Source organism: Nanorana parkeri, unplaced genomic scaffold (assembly GCF_000935625.1).
Source record: "Nanorana parkeri isolate BGI_ZX_2015 unplaced genomic scaffold, ASM93562v1 scaffold42, whole genome shotgun sequence".
Lineage (NCBI taxonomy): Eukaryota > Metazoa > Chordata > Amphibia > Anura > Dicroglossidae > Nanorana > Nanorana parkeri.
In genome coordinates this window covers 1,663,451-1,679,570 of record NW_017306310.1, presented here as the reverse complement: position 1 = coordinate 1,679,570, position 16,120 = coordinate 1,663,451, and the positions used below count along the sequence as shown (strand labels likewise).

General features: G+C 43.0%; 1 protein-coding gene across 1 annotated transcript in view; it reads left to right on the top strand.

Annotated features, from left to right (window-relative positions):
* Nucleotides 1-1,322: 1,322 nt before the first annotated feature.
* The window catches only part of WDR93 (WD repeat domain 93), a 48,958-nt gene continuing 34,160 nt past the window's right edge, over nucleotides 1,323-16,120 (top strand). The window contains exons 1-6 of the mRNA XM_018571701.1: nucleotides 1,323-1,602; nucleotides 4,904-5,105; nucleotides 5,731-5,795; nucleotides 6,677-6,755; nucleotides 10,005-10,138; nucleotides 14,873-14,957. Coding sequence (XP_018427203.1) covers nucleotides 1,339-1,602; nucleotides 4,904-5,105; nucleotides 5,731-5,795; nucleotides 6,677-6,755; nucleotides 10,005-10,138; nucleotides 14,873-14,957 — 829 coding nt within the window. The 5' untranslated portion in view covers nucleotides 1,323-1,338. The remainder of the gene's footprint in view (nucleotides 1,603-4,903; nucleotides 5,106-5,730; nucleotides 5,796-6,676; nucleotides 6,756-10,004; nucleotides 10,139-14,872; nucleotides 14,958-16,120) is intronic.

The following is a 16,120-nucleotide window of genomic DNA, read 5'->3' as shown; positions in this document are numbered from 1 at the left end:
CGGTACTTCCCTGACTGCATTGTGCCAAGTGTAAAGTTTGGTGGAGGGGGATTATGGCAAGGGGTTGTTTTTCAGGGTTTTTTTTTTTTTGGGGGGGTAACCTTTTTTTCCTGTAGTTCTCTTTAGGGTCACGGAGGGGAACATATACAAACTTTGTCCTGTGACTCAAAACTCTGTGTATTGCCCACTATATACTGAGAGCGCCGAAGCCGGGATGGATCCTGACAATACTGTCGAGATCCACCCAACTGACTGATTGACTACGGGCTCTGCCCGCCCCCTCCCCTGTCCGTTCCTCCAGTCAGCGCTGGAGGATTGGAGAGGGGAATCCCTGCGGGGAGCGGTGACTTATAGTCACCGCTCTCTGCAGGGAGATGATTGAAAAGTGAGCGAGCGACGGTCGTCTCTAACTATGAGGATGAGTGGAAATCACTTACCTCATAGTTCTTCTTTAAATAAAGAATTAATTCAAAAAAACAAAACAATCTTACCAGTAAAGATACAATTTTTTTTAGCAACCATTTATTGAAATAACGCGCTTAAATTACGTAACACACAAGTTAAAATATTTCCTTGACATGCAGAAAATGTGCTGCGTAATCGGTAAGCTGGATAAGGGCCCAGGAACGCAGAGCTCACACCCATAGCATCATCGCTTCTCTATATTTTCTGGCCACGCCCCTTATTAACCCTTAGTTAAATCTAATCAGCCCTGCTTATTTTTTTATTTGTACTTTTTCTAACCATTACTATTGCAGCATCACAGCTAGATCACCATTCTGTTCCTAGCCAGTAATACAGCGTACTAACAAACAAATCCCTCTGCTTTCTTCTCCTGTCAGCATGTTCCCCTTCACAATATGTTCATGTAGCTGAGTCTGAATGTCTCCCAGTCTTGCTCTTCATATCTTGTCTGACTGCTGCTGTACAGGGTCCAGGAAACTGATTTCAGTCAAATTCAGGAGTTTAGACTAGTTGCATTTAATACGTGCAATTATTTTACCCAGTACATAACGGCATTATTAGGTATTTTTTCTATATATGCCGGGAAATCTGGCTTCAGTCCTGACAAGGGGCTAACTGGCAGGATTATGAATACTCAAAGTTACAGACACAGAAAATTGCTCTTGTCTGCTCACCATACTGGTTGTTTTCAGATGCATGATTTGAGGGCTTTAAAAAAAAGTAATTTATGGTTAATGTTCTTTGTTTATTCTTATAGAATTTTCTTTGATTCTTTCCCTATTTGTTTTTTTAGGTAACCGCATGAATTTCAGGGAAGTCGTTTATTGAAGTCAGCCTGCAGACTATTCTATTCCCTGATCTCCAGTTTACAGGATGCCGATATACATTAGGAAAGGGCCACTAGAAATCCCTCCTGGTTCTGAGAAGGGCTGGGCCAGTGAGGAACATGAAGATTATTTCTTGAGGGATCCAGACCAAGCACGAGATTGTCTCCCACAGCCATATCGCATGATTGCAAAAGTGGTAGAACTCCTGATTGACCAGAGTATTGAGACTATCAAGATAAGGGAACAAACACGTGAGGAGGAGAAACTCAAAAAGAAAACTGACGTCTTACAACCAACTGCTGAAATCCAAGTAATTATATTTTTATCACTGCAATTTTATTATATAACAGGATCATCTAATACAACCTACAAATGCATATTGTAAAATAAAAGCTTGCTCCTATGTGTACCCCCCTTCATGCATACTGGAAATATGTGTCTCTGTAAACACAGCTTGAATCCCTTGTGTCATATTACCTCTGAGCCAGGTGAAGGTAGTGATGAGCTGCCTTTGGCTGGGCACACACCGTACAACCTTCGCAAGACTTTTGTCTTGCGATGGTTGTAAGGTACTTAAAAAAACGTACGATCTGCCTATCTTGCATAGGCAGATCGTACTTACGATGATTGCAAGCCACGCCCCCTGAGGGGCGGGCTTCCGATGACCGCAATGCCGAACGGGCAGTGTGCGCTTGCGCACACCGGCCCGTAGGGCTTTTATCGTACGGACATGCCACAAACCAGCCGAACATCGCACGATGCTCGGCGGGTTTTCGAACATGTCCGTAAGTTTAAAGTCGTGCGACCTTACAGTAGTAGAGGTCGCACGGCTTCCACACACCTTACGATAATCGTACGATTGCAGGATTTCCCGTGACTATCGTACGATTTTCGTAAGGTGTGTGGGGACCTTTAGGCTGGCCACACACCTATAGATTATCTGCAGATTTTCTATGGTCATATGGAAAAAAGTGCAACACATTCCTCCATCTACGCTAAACTGTGTGAATGGAGGAATCTCCCACTGGGCCAAGCTTCAGCATCTTGCTAGTCAGCCCCGCTGACTGTCAAAACACCTGAACAATCTGATTGGATGCAGGCATGGATCAGGTGTTTTGATACTTGGCCCAGTGGCTAAGCTTGGCCCAGTGGGAGATTCCTCCATCCACACAGTTTAGCGTAGATGGAGGAATCAGTTGTACTTTTTCCATCTGACCATAGAAAATCTGCCGATAATCTATAGGTGTGTGGCCAGCTTAAGGTTGATGCTGCTTTTTCTGACCTTTTGTGTGTTTATTCTGCTTGTTGTGTCATCTCTTCTGTCTCTGCGACCCTGACATCCCTCTGCTGGCTATATGTCTCGAGTCTATCAATATGTATCTGTGTCCTGCTCACTCCAACTTGTTTCTCCTCTCTTTGCCTTTATAGACATTTAATTCTGTCTTGACAGCCTTCTTTCTCAGTTCTTGCTTTTTGGATTAATTTTCCTTTGTGTGATCACCCATGGCAACTGTTTTGCCTTAACCACCTTAGTACCGGAGCAATTTTTTAATTGTTTCACATACACATGCTAAAATCGGAATTTTTGTATAAAACATTACTTTAAACCCCCAAACAATGATATGTTTTTTACTTAACTTTATAGCTATCACACTAGGACTAAAAAGCCCCTATCTGATAGCGTTTGGAGGTGACAGGTTATCGTTATGGAGACAGACCCCTGATGTCTCCCCTGCCCTCTAATACAGGCGATAAAGCACAGGATTGTGCTCGATCGCCTGTTTACCTGGCACTTCAGCTAGGCTTCTGACAGGTCTGAAGCAAGAATCGCTGTGAGCACATCGCTCCCTGCTTCACTGATCACGGAGCAGATTGGGGAACGGATATTTCCTGGTCTGCTCCTGCTCTCTGTCCTGAGAGTGTTTGCTGGAGAGGGGGACCACGAAAACTAGGGATGCACCGATACCGATACTAGTATAGGTATCGGTGCTGATACCGAGTATTTGGGCAAGTACTAGTACTCGCCCAAATGCTCCGACACCTTTCCCGATACTGGAACTTCCGGTCAGAGGGATATTTCCTCTGACCATCAGTGCCACGAGGGTACAAGGAGTCGGGAAGCTGGCTCCATGCTGTTTGGCCGGCTCAATGCTGATTGACCAGGAAGCCAGCTTCTCAGCCAATCAGTGTCAAGGCCGGACAAACAGATCTGACAATATGGTGACACAACTCCCACCCTGTAGGCACCTTATTGCCCTCACATAGATCCTTAGCAGCAGACATTACCGTACCAGTCCCTCGGCTAGCTGGGCAGACACCGCTCTCCAAGCTCTCTGGGATCTGCCCACGTCTCCTGTGTGTACAGCGCCCATGTGATCGGACCTCAGTCTGCTACTTCGCATGCACAGGATTTCTGAATGAGAGCGCTGGGCAGTCTGCGCATGCGCTATAGCAGGCTGAGGGCTGATCACATGGGCGCTGTACACACAGCAGACGTGGGCAGATCCGGGAGAGCTTGGAGAGCGGTGTCTGCCCAGCTGGCCGAGGGACTGGTATGGTAATGACTGCTGCTAAGTATCTATGTGAGGGGAATGAGGTGCCTGCAGGGTGGGGGTCGTGTCACCATATTGTCAGATCTGTTTGGCTGGCCTTGATGCCGATTGGCTTGGAAGCCGGCTTCCCTGCCAATCAGCATCGAACCGGCCAAACAGAATGGAGTCGGCTTCCCAGGCAATCAAGAAGCCGGGCAGTGGGTAATGACACACCGCCTGGCTTACTGATTGCCCAGGAAGCCAGCTCTATGCTACTAGAAGTACCAGTATCGGTACTCTGTATCTCTTCACAGGCTGCTACAAGTGATCTTGGCGGCTTTTGCCTGCTGTAAAAAACGATACCAAGATCATGCAGTAGCAGGATGTAGGTATGTCATAAGGTCCTGAAATGGTTAAACTAACCCCCTTGAGTGTCGTTATGCTTTGTCTTTGGTATAGCTGGTTCTCTGTCCCTGTTTCAATTTGGGCAGTGGCATATCCCGTTTGTCTGGCACCATCAAGTGGTGCTTCCTCATGCTTCCTCATTCTGTTGTTAGCCCTAATGTTACCTAGGCTTCATTCAATTACCTTGTACTTAGTGACAGTCCAGTCTCTTTTAATTCATGATACCCAGGGTTGAGAAGTAAAATGTGGGACCAGCTGAGTATTATTGAAGTCTGGTAGTTCATGAATCAAGATATGTATGATATGTATTGCAATGCTGATTCACAACAACAAGTACAATGGAAATTGTTCTTCCCAGAAAGTACTTAGAAAGTCCCAGGTGAATCCCATGAATTCTCAGATACATAACCATGGTAGTTGTTCCTGGTTGAACTGTGGTGCTCCACAAATTAATCTCCTGGCTATTGTATCACTGAAAGTTCACAGCTCACACATGCCGAGCTACTTACTTTATGGGGCACAAAAGATATATTGGCTGATATGTTGTTTTTAAAGAGCATGTAATCCATTTAGCTTGTTTTTTTCTAAACAAAAGTCTGATACACTATTCTGGTCCTTTTTATTACATGTTTCACCTATTTATTTACCTGGAGATGTTTATTTTATTACTTTTAGGTATCCAGAAGAGTTAATTGTCTTGCTATGGGGAAAAATGGATCATTTTTATTTGTCGGCCTCTCTGAAGGTTTGAGGGTTTACAGCTTGTCTCATGGTGACTGGATTTGTGGCTGGGAAGCAGATAAATTAGAAGTGTGCAGCCTGAGTGTATGCCAAGTGAAAAATCAGACGTACCTTGTTGGCACAGTGGATGACATGGGTAAACATTTATCTTATATACTGTTAACATGAATGAATAAAATACGGATTAAATAAAAAAAAACCTCTCCCTCAAAACCATATGTCCTACACAGGCTGTTTAAAGCTGCAGCCCAATGTGGACCACAGTCGGCGTTTTGATTTCTCTTGGGAGCCACAAGTCTGCTGTGCCTGTGTTTCATAGTGTATAAAAGAGATTGAACCCATATTCTTGCAGAACAGACCTTAGAACAGACAGTCAATCTGCTTGAAAAGCTGTGACCTATGGTGGACAACAGCAGGTGGAATACGTTCACAAAGTTAAGTGGCACTGAGAATGAGCAAATTAGTTCCTTAGTGTATCATAGTATATGATGCACACGTTGCTTCTTTGAAGTATTGCACAAGCCAGCAAAAATAAATTGCCAGCTACAGCCCAGTGTACGCCGAAGCCTTTCAAACAATCAGATTTCCAGATCTGTATGAGTAGGGTCTTTGATGGCGAGAGGTTGGGGAGGAACTGGAGACACCTAATTCAAATCTGTTGTTATCTTTTAAAGAATGAACTGCATATTAGATTCTTTTATACACCATTTTAACAATTGGGATAACTATTCTGAATCATTATACTTTTCTTCTGTTATCAGGTATCGCTCGTCTATTCTACTTTTCTGAAGAGAACCTCCATTTTGTGAAAGCCATAAATGAAACAGTAAGAAATGTTTTGTTTGTATCAGAATCGGATGTATCCCACTACAGATACAGATACCACAGTTATTTTAGAAATAGTTTTCTGGTAAATTAATGTACAACTCCCCCCCGTTAAAACATCTGGCTAGCTTGTAGCCAGTCAATCCTCCCCAAATGGGTTTCTCCATTGTAGAGTGGGGTGGGATTCAACCTTATATTAGAGAGATCTGGGATCCTGGCAAGAAGATGTCTATCTTGTTCCAACATATAGAGAAAAGCTGTATTCTCCAAATATTCTGTATAGAGAATCCACCAGAGAGCGAGGATACCCTCTTGTTGTGTCCTCTAGGCCCCATTCACGCACGAATCGGCCTGCACGTACAGCACCGTGCTGCGTGCGGGGCCGTACCAAGCAGCTGCCGGGAAGGACAGGTGCTGCGTGTGATTAGTACGCAGCCCCCGTCATTCTTTATGGGGCTACGCTGGCCCGCCCTGCACGTCTGTAGGGGTGCGGGTGTGCGTATTCATACGCCGCCGGAATGGATCATGTATGCGTCCCGGCCAGAAAACCCGCACCCCTACGGACCTGCAGTTTAGGTGAGCGTAGAGGGAAGTACAGCCGCGTAGCCCCATGGAGAAGGACGTGGGCTGCGTACTAATCACACACAGCACCTGTCCTTCCCGGGAGCTGCTGTAGTACGGCCCCGCACACAGCACGGAGCTGTATGTGCGGGACGATTCGTGTGTGAATGGGGCCTTATCCTCCAGTGCAATTTACAGCTGTTCTGGATTTTTATATTTATTTTTTGTTACTGAGTGCTTAGTTTGTTTTGCTTTAAAATGTAAAGTTCTTTTCTTCCTGTAGAGATTTTATTACTAACTGTGTGTTAAATGTTTTTACAGGAAGATATAAGCAAACGTACTGTTTGTAAAACATTTCAGCTGTCCCATGGAGGTGACTATGCTGGAGTTCTTTTGGAAGGTGGGTAATTTCTAGTTAAAAAAAATGTATGTAGTGCTAAGATGGTAGCAACTATATTGGTTATTTATGTTAAAAGAGAACTATGGAATAACCCTTTTACCCCATAGTTCTCGTAAGGGTCACGAGAGGACATTTACTAACCTCCTCCCGTGACCCAAAGCACAGTATATAGCTGAGAGCGACGCAGCTGAGATTGATCCTGACAATACTGTCGAGATCCACCCAGCTGGCTGATTGACAGCGGGCTCTGCCTACCTAGGAGCAGAGCCAGCCGTGCCCATCCCTCCCCCATCCATTTCTCCAGTCAGTGCTGGGGGATCAAAGAGGGGAAGGAGGAATGCCTGCGGGGAGCGGTGACTGATAGTCAGGGAGATGATCGGGAACTGAGTGAGCAACGGTATGTGTTCGCTCACTTCCCGATCTGTTGATCTGGCGTGTGACAGTTTCATTGTTACACATCGGCTCGAACTATGAGGATGAGTGAAACTCACTCACCTCTTAGTTCTCCTTTAAGTTACAGGTACAAGTACTGTTTACCTTCTCTGCGCTCTTTGAACAGATATCGCTATCTAGTTATTAAGATTTATTCTTTCTGTTGCAAAGCTAATGCAAGCAATTTAAACATTATTTTTTTAAAGTTGCTGTTCTAATTGTGAACTGTGCAAAGCAAAATTTTACAGTTTTTGTTGTTGTTAAACAACTGAAAAAATGCCCACATAATGTATATAACATGTTGATTATGTGGTATACATTTAATAACCTTGTTTGTACTATAAATTTAGATTTCAGAGGGGGGTGACACCAAAATGACTGTGAGTCATTTTGGTGTCACCCCTCCAATGGTGTCACCCTGGTGCGGGCCTCACCCCCCGCACCCCACTTGTGACGCCAATGTTCACATGTACATGGAGGCAGTCGTATTAACTTATCACAGAAGCAGGTTCTGTTTTGCAGGGCTACACATTGGCCGTGCTTTACTGCTCCTTCTCACAATGCAGGTTGTCTGAACAGCTGGGAAAATGCATTTTTCATGTATCTGATATCTTATCTCTACTGCTGATAAGCGAGAGACAGAATAAAGCTGGCCATACACTATTAGATTTTTTTTCATTCAGACTATGAGCCCAGGACATTCAACAAAAGTCAATTCAGTAATCGACTTTTGTCAAGCTGGCAGAGCCACCCACCGTAGGAATTTCAGCCAATTCCTGTGTTTGGCCTGCTTAATTCCACTAAGCTACGACTAAGGCCCAGTTTGGGGGCTGAAACATGTAAGCATTTGTTTGTTGCTGTTCTGCCTTTTTGCAAATAAAGTACTGGATGGACGGGTCCCCTTGCAAGTGCCGTTTTTTTTACCTATAATTCCACTAAGCCACTGGTGGCTATAACCCTTTTAATGCCGAGGCGGTTTTTGACTTTTTTTGTTCACATGTTATAATCCACATTTTAGGCCTGAAAATTACCTAAAACTCCCAAACATGGTGGCAGTTGCAAATTTTTATGTTGCATGGCATTTGCACAACCTATTATCAAACCCAAACATTTTGTAAAAAATGCATTTATGTTAAATTTAGTGCCCCAAAACACAATATAAAACCCTTTTTTTTGTACAATATAACAAATGAGGTTACAACAAGTAAATTGATACCCAACATGCCCAGGTTAAAAATAGTGTGCGTCTGTGAAACTGCGACAAAATTCAGTACCCCAAAAGTCCATAGCGCTTTATTAATTTAAAGATATGCTTAAATATTGGTCCTAGAATTATTGCTCTCACCCCGGTCGTGTGCGGCAATACCCAACATGTGTTTTTGTACGTAGGCGCACCCGACGCGTGTTTACGTGAAGACCTGCATGCTCGCGGGGTACTTAAAAAAAAATTTGAATTATTTTTACATTTATTTTATTTAATATTATTTTTAAAACAGTTTTTTTTTTTTAAACTTTAATTGCTATTACATGGGGCTTACAAGCCCCCCATGTGATAGCATATTGGTGGTGTCAGATACTCTTTAAGGTGATACTGGGGGTCCAAAAGACCCCTAGTTTCATCTTTCCACTCTAAATAAGCTATTGAAGTGCAGATCACGCTTCAATAGCTTATTTCTGGGCTTCAGTAGCCGAGCAATGACAGCTATGGGACCGGAAGTGATGCAATATGCGTCGCTCCTGGTACCATAGAGCGGGGAAGAGATCAGTGAACGAAGGTTTGCTGCTCTCCTTCCCAGCTTGCTGCCGACACCGGAGATGCCGGTCCTGGGCCCGCAGGAGGGGCAGCGGAGCCCAGGAAACATGGGGGGGGGCGGCCACTTTACTGGCCCGTAGAAGCAATCTGACAACAGCTGAATTACCAGAATCGCTTCTACTATAAAGCTGGCCACCGGCTCTACAAATATGAACAGAGTCTGTTTAACCCCTTAAGGACCCATGATGGAATTTTCCCGTCGTGGGTCGTGAAGGGGTTAAAGGGACACTAAACTCAGGAGTTAAATCTTTAAAATGCATTAAAATACCTTAACTGTTACCAAAAATATATCTTAATTGTGTACCACTCAGCTGTAGATCCTCAAATCATCTCTGAATTCAAGCTCACACTGTCCTTCCTTCTGGAGGGTGCAACTTTTGTTCCCCATGGTCCCTGTGTTTGTGTTAGGCTATAACTTCAATACAAATTATTAAAACTAAACATTAGATTGTAGTCTATCACAGGAGTGAGTTAGAGCAGTGGTTGCTTTACAACACACACAGGGACCATGGGGGAGGTCAGTGTCAGCACCAATTCAGAGATGATTTGAGGATCTACAGCTGAGTGATACACACACATATATGCTCATAGTTAAGGTACTTGAATGCATTTTAGGATTTAACTCCTGAGTTTAGTGTCACTTTAAGCAAAAATTATTGGCATCAAATCACTTTTTCAGTTCTCAATTCTTTTATAAATAACTATATTAAATTCTACACTTCCAGTTATACCAGTAGTAGCCAGTGTGATTGCATTGTTTTGTTGTGAATATTCACTTGCTTGTGTCTATAGTAGATGTTTGTGTGTTTTACATTTTGCCATTTCTGTTTGCTTTTAGAAAAAAACTAATAACAATAAAGTAACAAACGGTAATGACATCTGCAGCTTTTAATTTAAACAAACCCCCTCTGACTAGTAAAACTTTAATGATAATCATCTCTTGCCATTTTGGCATTATGTAATGTTGGTTCTAATTGTTTTTCTAATACAATGTTGTTTTTCAGGTTCCGGGGAATGTTGGTTGGAAGTGTACAAGCTTCCCAAGGATTCCTGGCTGAAGGAGCTGGATTATGCCCATTTCACTATGCCAAGCACACCTCTAACAGGCACCGAGGTGGGCCCTCTAGCACACATAATTGTAATGCTTTTCTAAATAACAATTCTTACCAAAACTAAAATTTCTCTGATGGATGGACAGTCCTGAGCTGAACCACCTTTTTTTCATGCTTTTATTTATACCACCCTATCAGAGTTATGGTTTTGCAGTCCCTTGAACTGAAGACAAACGGCATCTGCTGCAGTCTCCTAATTTGAAGCTTCAGTCTATACAAAGCTCTTTTTAAAATATTTACATATAGTTGGGAAGATTAAAGCCTTCTTTCAGGTGATAATTGCTGTCTGTCATACCAGTTAAGAGATTTCCCCTTTCTTTCTGTGCTTGTGACACCTGAAAAAAAGGGGGGATTGTTGGTGGAACATGAAGCATAGGCAGAAATAGATGTTCTAACTCAGGGGTGCCCACAATTTCTGTTTTAAGATCTACTTTTTAAATGATGAGCTACATGAGATCTACCAACGGAAAAAAAACTCCCTCACTCTCTGTCTCCTGGCTGTCTCTCCTCACTCTCCTGGCTGTCTCTCCTTGCTCTCTCTCCTGGTTGTCTTTCCTTGCTCATCCTCCTGGCTGTCTCTCCTCGCGCGCTCTCTCTCCTGGCTGTCATTCCTCGTTTTTTCTCCTGGCTGTCTCTCTTTGCTCTCTTGGCTATTTCTCCTTGCTCTCCCCCCTGGCTGTCTCTCCTCTCTCTCTTTCCTGGCTGTCTCTTCTCTCTCTCTTTCCTGGCTGTCTCTCCTCGCTCTCTCTCCCCTGGCTGGCTTTCCTCTCTCTCCTGTCTGTCTCTCCCTGCTCTCTTTCCTGGCTCACCTTGCTGTGTTATGCAAACAGTGTAGTGCAACAGGCTGTGTAATCTAATATTCTTTGATGTAATACATAGCACTTGAACCGGCAGTATCCACCAGAAAGGTGTCAGGGAGCTTGGCTCAGCAGACTCAGGCTAATAGGTAATCATGTGCGCACAGCGAAATAAATATACCAGAATGGAATAAAGGGGCCGCCATTCACACCCTTCCTGATCTACCAGGATCAGCTTCGAGAGCTACTGGTAGATCACGATCTACCTAATGGGCACCCCTGTTCTAACTTTCCACCCCTGCTAAGAAAACACTTTTTATTACTATCCGTTTCCCCTTTGGAGAGATATCCCCTTGCATTCTTTCCTTCTGACACAAAGTAGCGTGTATGATCTGCCTGCTGGTGCTGTGTATGTTTACTAGCAGCCACAGTTAGATCACACAGCTCTGACAGAGTTGCCTGTTCATTCACAACACAAGCACTAGTCAGAGATCATTCAGTGCTGACAGGGTTCTGTTATGTATCTGCTAAGGTCTTGTAAACATACGCAGAGAGATCACACAGCTGTTAGACAGCCCTCAATACTTATCCATCTTCTTGTGAGCAGCGTGGTCTGACAATGGTGGGGGAAGGGGGGGGCAAGCTGTCGACGCTAGCTCAGCAACAGGGACAAATTCTCCATGCACTTGGTCCCCTGAGGCTTTTAATAACAGTTTTTGCTATGTGGTGATACTTCTTAAATTCATTATTTTGGTTCATGGGAGTGCTGCAGTATCTGTACAATATATGGCCCAAGGCCACCAGACTTGAAATTGTCTGCCATATCAGGTGGTGATGGTGAATAGGAAGATGAATCTAGGTGTTAATTGGATGCTTTTTATTGCTATGAATGACATCTCAAGCTATAATTAGTGAAATGTGTTAGTTGCGTTATTAATCCGGGTAGTAATCCACTTGCCACTGACAAAGTCAAAAATTATTTTCTGCCATTTTTGGTATAAATGGTCAGATACCTCAGTGGGGTTGTGTTTTGCCTACCATATTTGCAGTGCCAAACAGTATTAGAATAGGTTGAATTTTGTGGATCTTGTGATTTTTATCAGCTTTACTCTATTATTATGGCACTGTTGTCTCTTCTATGTGTCATTAATTGCTTAAATATATGAATATGTTATGATCTTTGGCCCGTCAAATAGGATTTCCACTGTTGAAGATGGATCACTAATTCTTATTACTCCGGGTTCCTCCATGGAGTCAGTAATGTTCCTTCTATATCATAAGGTTTTTCTTCATCTCAGGCAAATATCTTTTTGGAAAGCCATGAAATTGGGTTTTCTCTTGTCTCTGGCCTCATCAGCTGCTATTTTCAACTGTGGAAACTAAACAGAAACATTGTAGACATGCAGACTGCACCCACTGACTGTGATAGCAGGTACAGTCTGTTATATAAGATGGTAGGGCTTAGGGCTAGTTCATGCCAAGCGCGTTCCAGGAGCAGAGCAGTTACAGAACGGATCAAAACTGCATCTAATGTATTCCAATGGTATTTTGGGCTCTAGTTCACACTGCAGCGTTCAGTTCCAGAGCATGTAAAAAAAACTGCAGCAAGCCCCTTTTTTTTTCCTGGTCTGGAACGCACGCACACGCATTAAAAACGTAGGCAAACACCCTAGAACGCACTGAAAGCCCATTTTAGGCTAAAAACTCTTTAGGCTGAAACTCATGCAGATCTGGTCTGCATTTGGTGTGAACAAGCCCTTAGTATCAGGATTGGATGGATGGCATTCAATTGTCCCTAGAACAGCTGAATGTAACACAGCAGATTATCCCTCTCATACCCTTGATAAGTCCATGTCCTTTTACTGAATACATTTAATTGGTGGATTGTACACTGTTGGTTGAATTGCATTTTGTGCAGACTCTAGTTATTGGTGACAGCATATAACAATAGTATCTCATCTTAGGCTTCAAATAGATTTTACTTCAAGACATATACTTGCAGATAGTGCCAGCAGTTTCCTATACATTTAATACTGAATGCTGTTTCATGCCATGCTTTCTAATTTAGTTTTAGTCATATTAATGCTGCTTTCCTTAAGTACAGCAGATGACATACTGTAATATTTTAGTTTTAATCAAATATTCTAATGTTCACAGGTACATATTTTTAATGTTCTCTTTCTGAACCTCAAGGACTGAATTGCTGAATCTGCCTCATTATTCTGAGATCTCAACACGTTAGTCAAGTGAACTTCTATTGAAAGTTTACAAAGTTCCCCTTAAAGGAGAACTATGAGGTGAGTGCTTTTCACTTACCTCATAGTTCTAACCGACCTGTGACAATGAGACTGTCACAGGTCGGCTCAGTAGATCGGGAGGTGAGCGAACAGATACCGGCGTTCGCTCACCTCTCGATCCTGTCACAGCTCTCTGCCGTGACAGGGGAGGGGCTGGATTCCCCCCTCCCCGCTCCGATCCGCCAGCGCTGACTGGCGGATCGGGTGGGGGGGGGGGCGGGTACAGCTGGCTGTGCCTCTAGATAGGCAGAGCCAGCTGTCACTCACGCAGCTGGGCGGATCCAGACATAATTGTCGGGATCCGCTTCAGCTGCGGCGTTTCAGAAAACCGCGAGCTACTACTGTGGCATCTCAGTATACCGCGAGCTGTAGCTCGCGGTATACTGACCTTAGGGTGACGGGAGGATGCTAGTTTGTGTCCTCCCGTTACCCTAAGGAGAACTATGGCGAAAAGACTTAACCCCATAGTTCTCCTTTAATATCAAATGCTTAGTGTGTTCAATGCAGTTCTAGTCACCTTCGTTCTGTATCCAGCAGGTGGCAGCCTTGTATTCGGTGTATGTATCATAATTTTAGAACTATAAATCATATGATAGATGTGACACATGCACATATCATTCTATGGGTAAACATATTTTATTAATACCTATCTCTGTTGGCTCCTGTACAGCAAATCACATGGTTGGTATATGCAGAAAAGTGCAATATCCTGCAGCAACCAATGATCTATCATCTTTCAGTGTTCCAGCTGCTTAAAGGGTTAGTTCACCTTTCTAATAAACATTCTAGTGCATCATATGGGTTTAAGTAGTGTTTAAATCTTTGTGCTGTTGAGGGAAACTTTGCCTCTTTTAAATTGTCTGCTTATAGGCCAGTCATTGCTTCCATTTTGCCCCGACTCTAAAAGTTGCTGTCAATGTAATCATCCTGTAATTAATCCAGGATTGCCTAAACATTGAGGGTCAAACAAATGAAGTAATCCACTGACATGTCTGGGCCATTAACTCCCAGCATGCAATGCACAACCTCTCCTCTTCCCGTTTGAGGGTGCACTATGGTCTTTTAGCCCACCCACTTGAACACAGGCTCCTCATTCTTATTCCCACCGATTCCCTGCATTCACTTCGCCTCCCCCTTTGTTGGATGCATTGAATTCTGGGACATGTAGTTTCTTCAACAGACACTAAACCACAGTCCCCGGTGTACAAAAGCGTACGAAAAGCTCTGGGGGCACATATTTTGAAAACGCTGTGAAATGCAGGATATCAAAATGGATGGGTAAGCAGGATTTTCAGAAAAATTACCATGCACATAAATATTGGCATCTAAAGTATGTTTAATCAGTGCAGAGATTACATTTAAAGTAACAAAGGTGAACTAACCCTTTAGGTTTGATTGGTTTGCTATGGGCTATCACACTTTGCAAATCACCCCTGTTTTTACAGTGCCTTAAATAAGTCTGCAAATGTGTAAAGCATAAATCACTATTGGATTTCTGTCCCTGGCAAACAAGCTTTCTAAAATGATAAATTTACCAACGCTTATTGTAAAAACCCTGGGAGCAATTTTTTAATAGATCATCTGAGGTTACTTGATCATTTTGTTTTCAGTGTAGCTTTTATATGTAATGACAAGTAACATTCATTTGTGGCTGTTTTGATTATAGTCTGCCGGTATGCCTCTTATGTCAGAGCCAAAGGTCACCCAGCCAGTGCTTTTAATGAAGATTAAGCCACCAAAGCCAATTACAGGTAACATGATTTCATTGATGATCTCTGTGAATTGTAACACTTGCCACATTAGTTAGCGCTTTCACCTCAAGGACACTAGCTGCATACAGTTTATTCTTCCCCTGTTTACAGTTGCAAAGTTGATGAACATATGAGACATTAGGCTCAGTTCACAAAGCTTCAACACCTGAATAAGTATCTTTATTTCAGCCATGATATGTGTCCTTATCCTAATGTGTTAACTTTGTAAATTGAGCCGATTGAGTGTCTCAGGCCATAATCATAGATCGCCAGTCCACCGTACAATCACTATCAGAATGTGTCACCCATTTGGTTGTATGGGTATAACAGAGTAACAAACAGGGTGCCATTCACATCATCGGTAAACAAGCAGAAGCATTTGCAGTGAACTAAGGACTACCAGCTCTGGACTGTCAATGACTGGAAAAACATTTGGTCCTTTCATTCTTGGCTACAAATGCATTAACCCACAGATACGGCTTATAACAGTCGATATCTGGGCTATACACAGTACTGAAAACAAGGTTTCTATTTTTGTCCACAATATTTTTATATACATGCATTGCAAAGAAACTGAATTATATGTGTTATTATTCATACAGAAACCATGTTAATAATGAGTGCATGTGCTATGCAAGTATGCATGCAAGTAATGCAGTGTTAGTGGATTCAGAACTACCTATCTTTGCATTGCCGAGGAGGAAGGGCCAAAGACACAAGCCAAATGTTTCATATGTACCTGACATCTAGAAACCTGGGGATAACATAAAACATACATCTTTCAGAGAATAGGTTGTAGATTTTTTTTAAATGGCATTTTTGTTAAGCTGCCGTTTTAGGTACAACTAGTCCCTGAAAGAGTTTTCTTAAGCACATCAAATAGGAGATTTACAGGGTAATTCCAGCAAAACACGTGTGGAGATGTGTGTGCATAGTTTATAGTTTTTTTGTAGTAATTTGTATACACTTGGTAAGAATAAAGCAGGGATGGCAGATGATGGAAATGGGACCTTGTGCACGTTTTAAAGCAAACCTGTGTTTTGCCTAAGGAGGGCAAAGCATCACATTTGGGAGTAAGCAAAGATGAGTTATAATCCACATTTTAGACCTGAAATTTACTTAACACCCCCCCCCCCCCCCCCCCCCCACCCCCGCGGCTACCA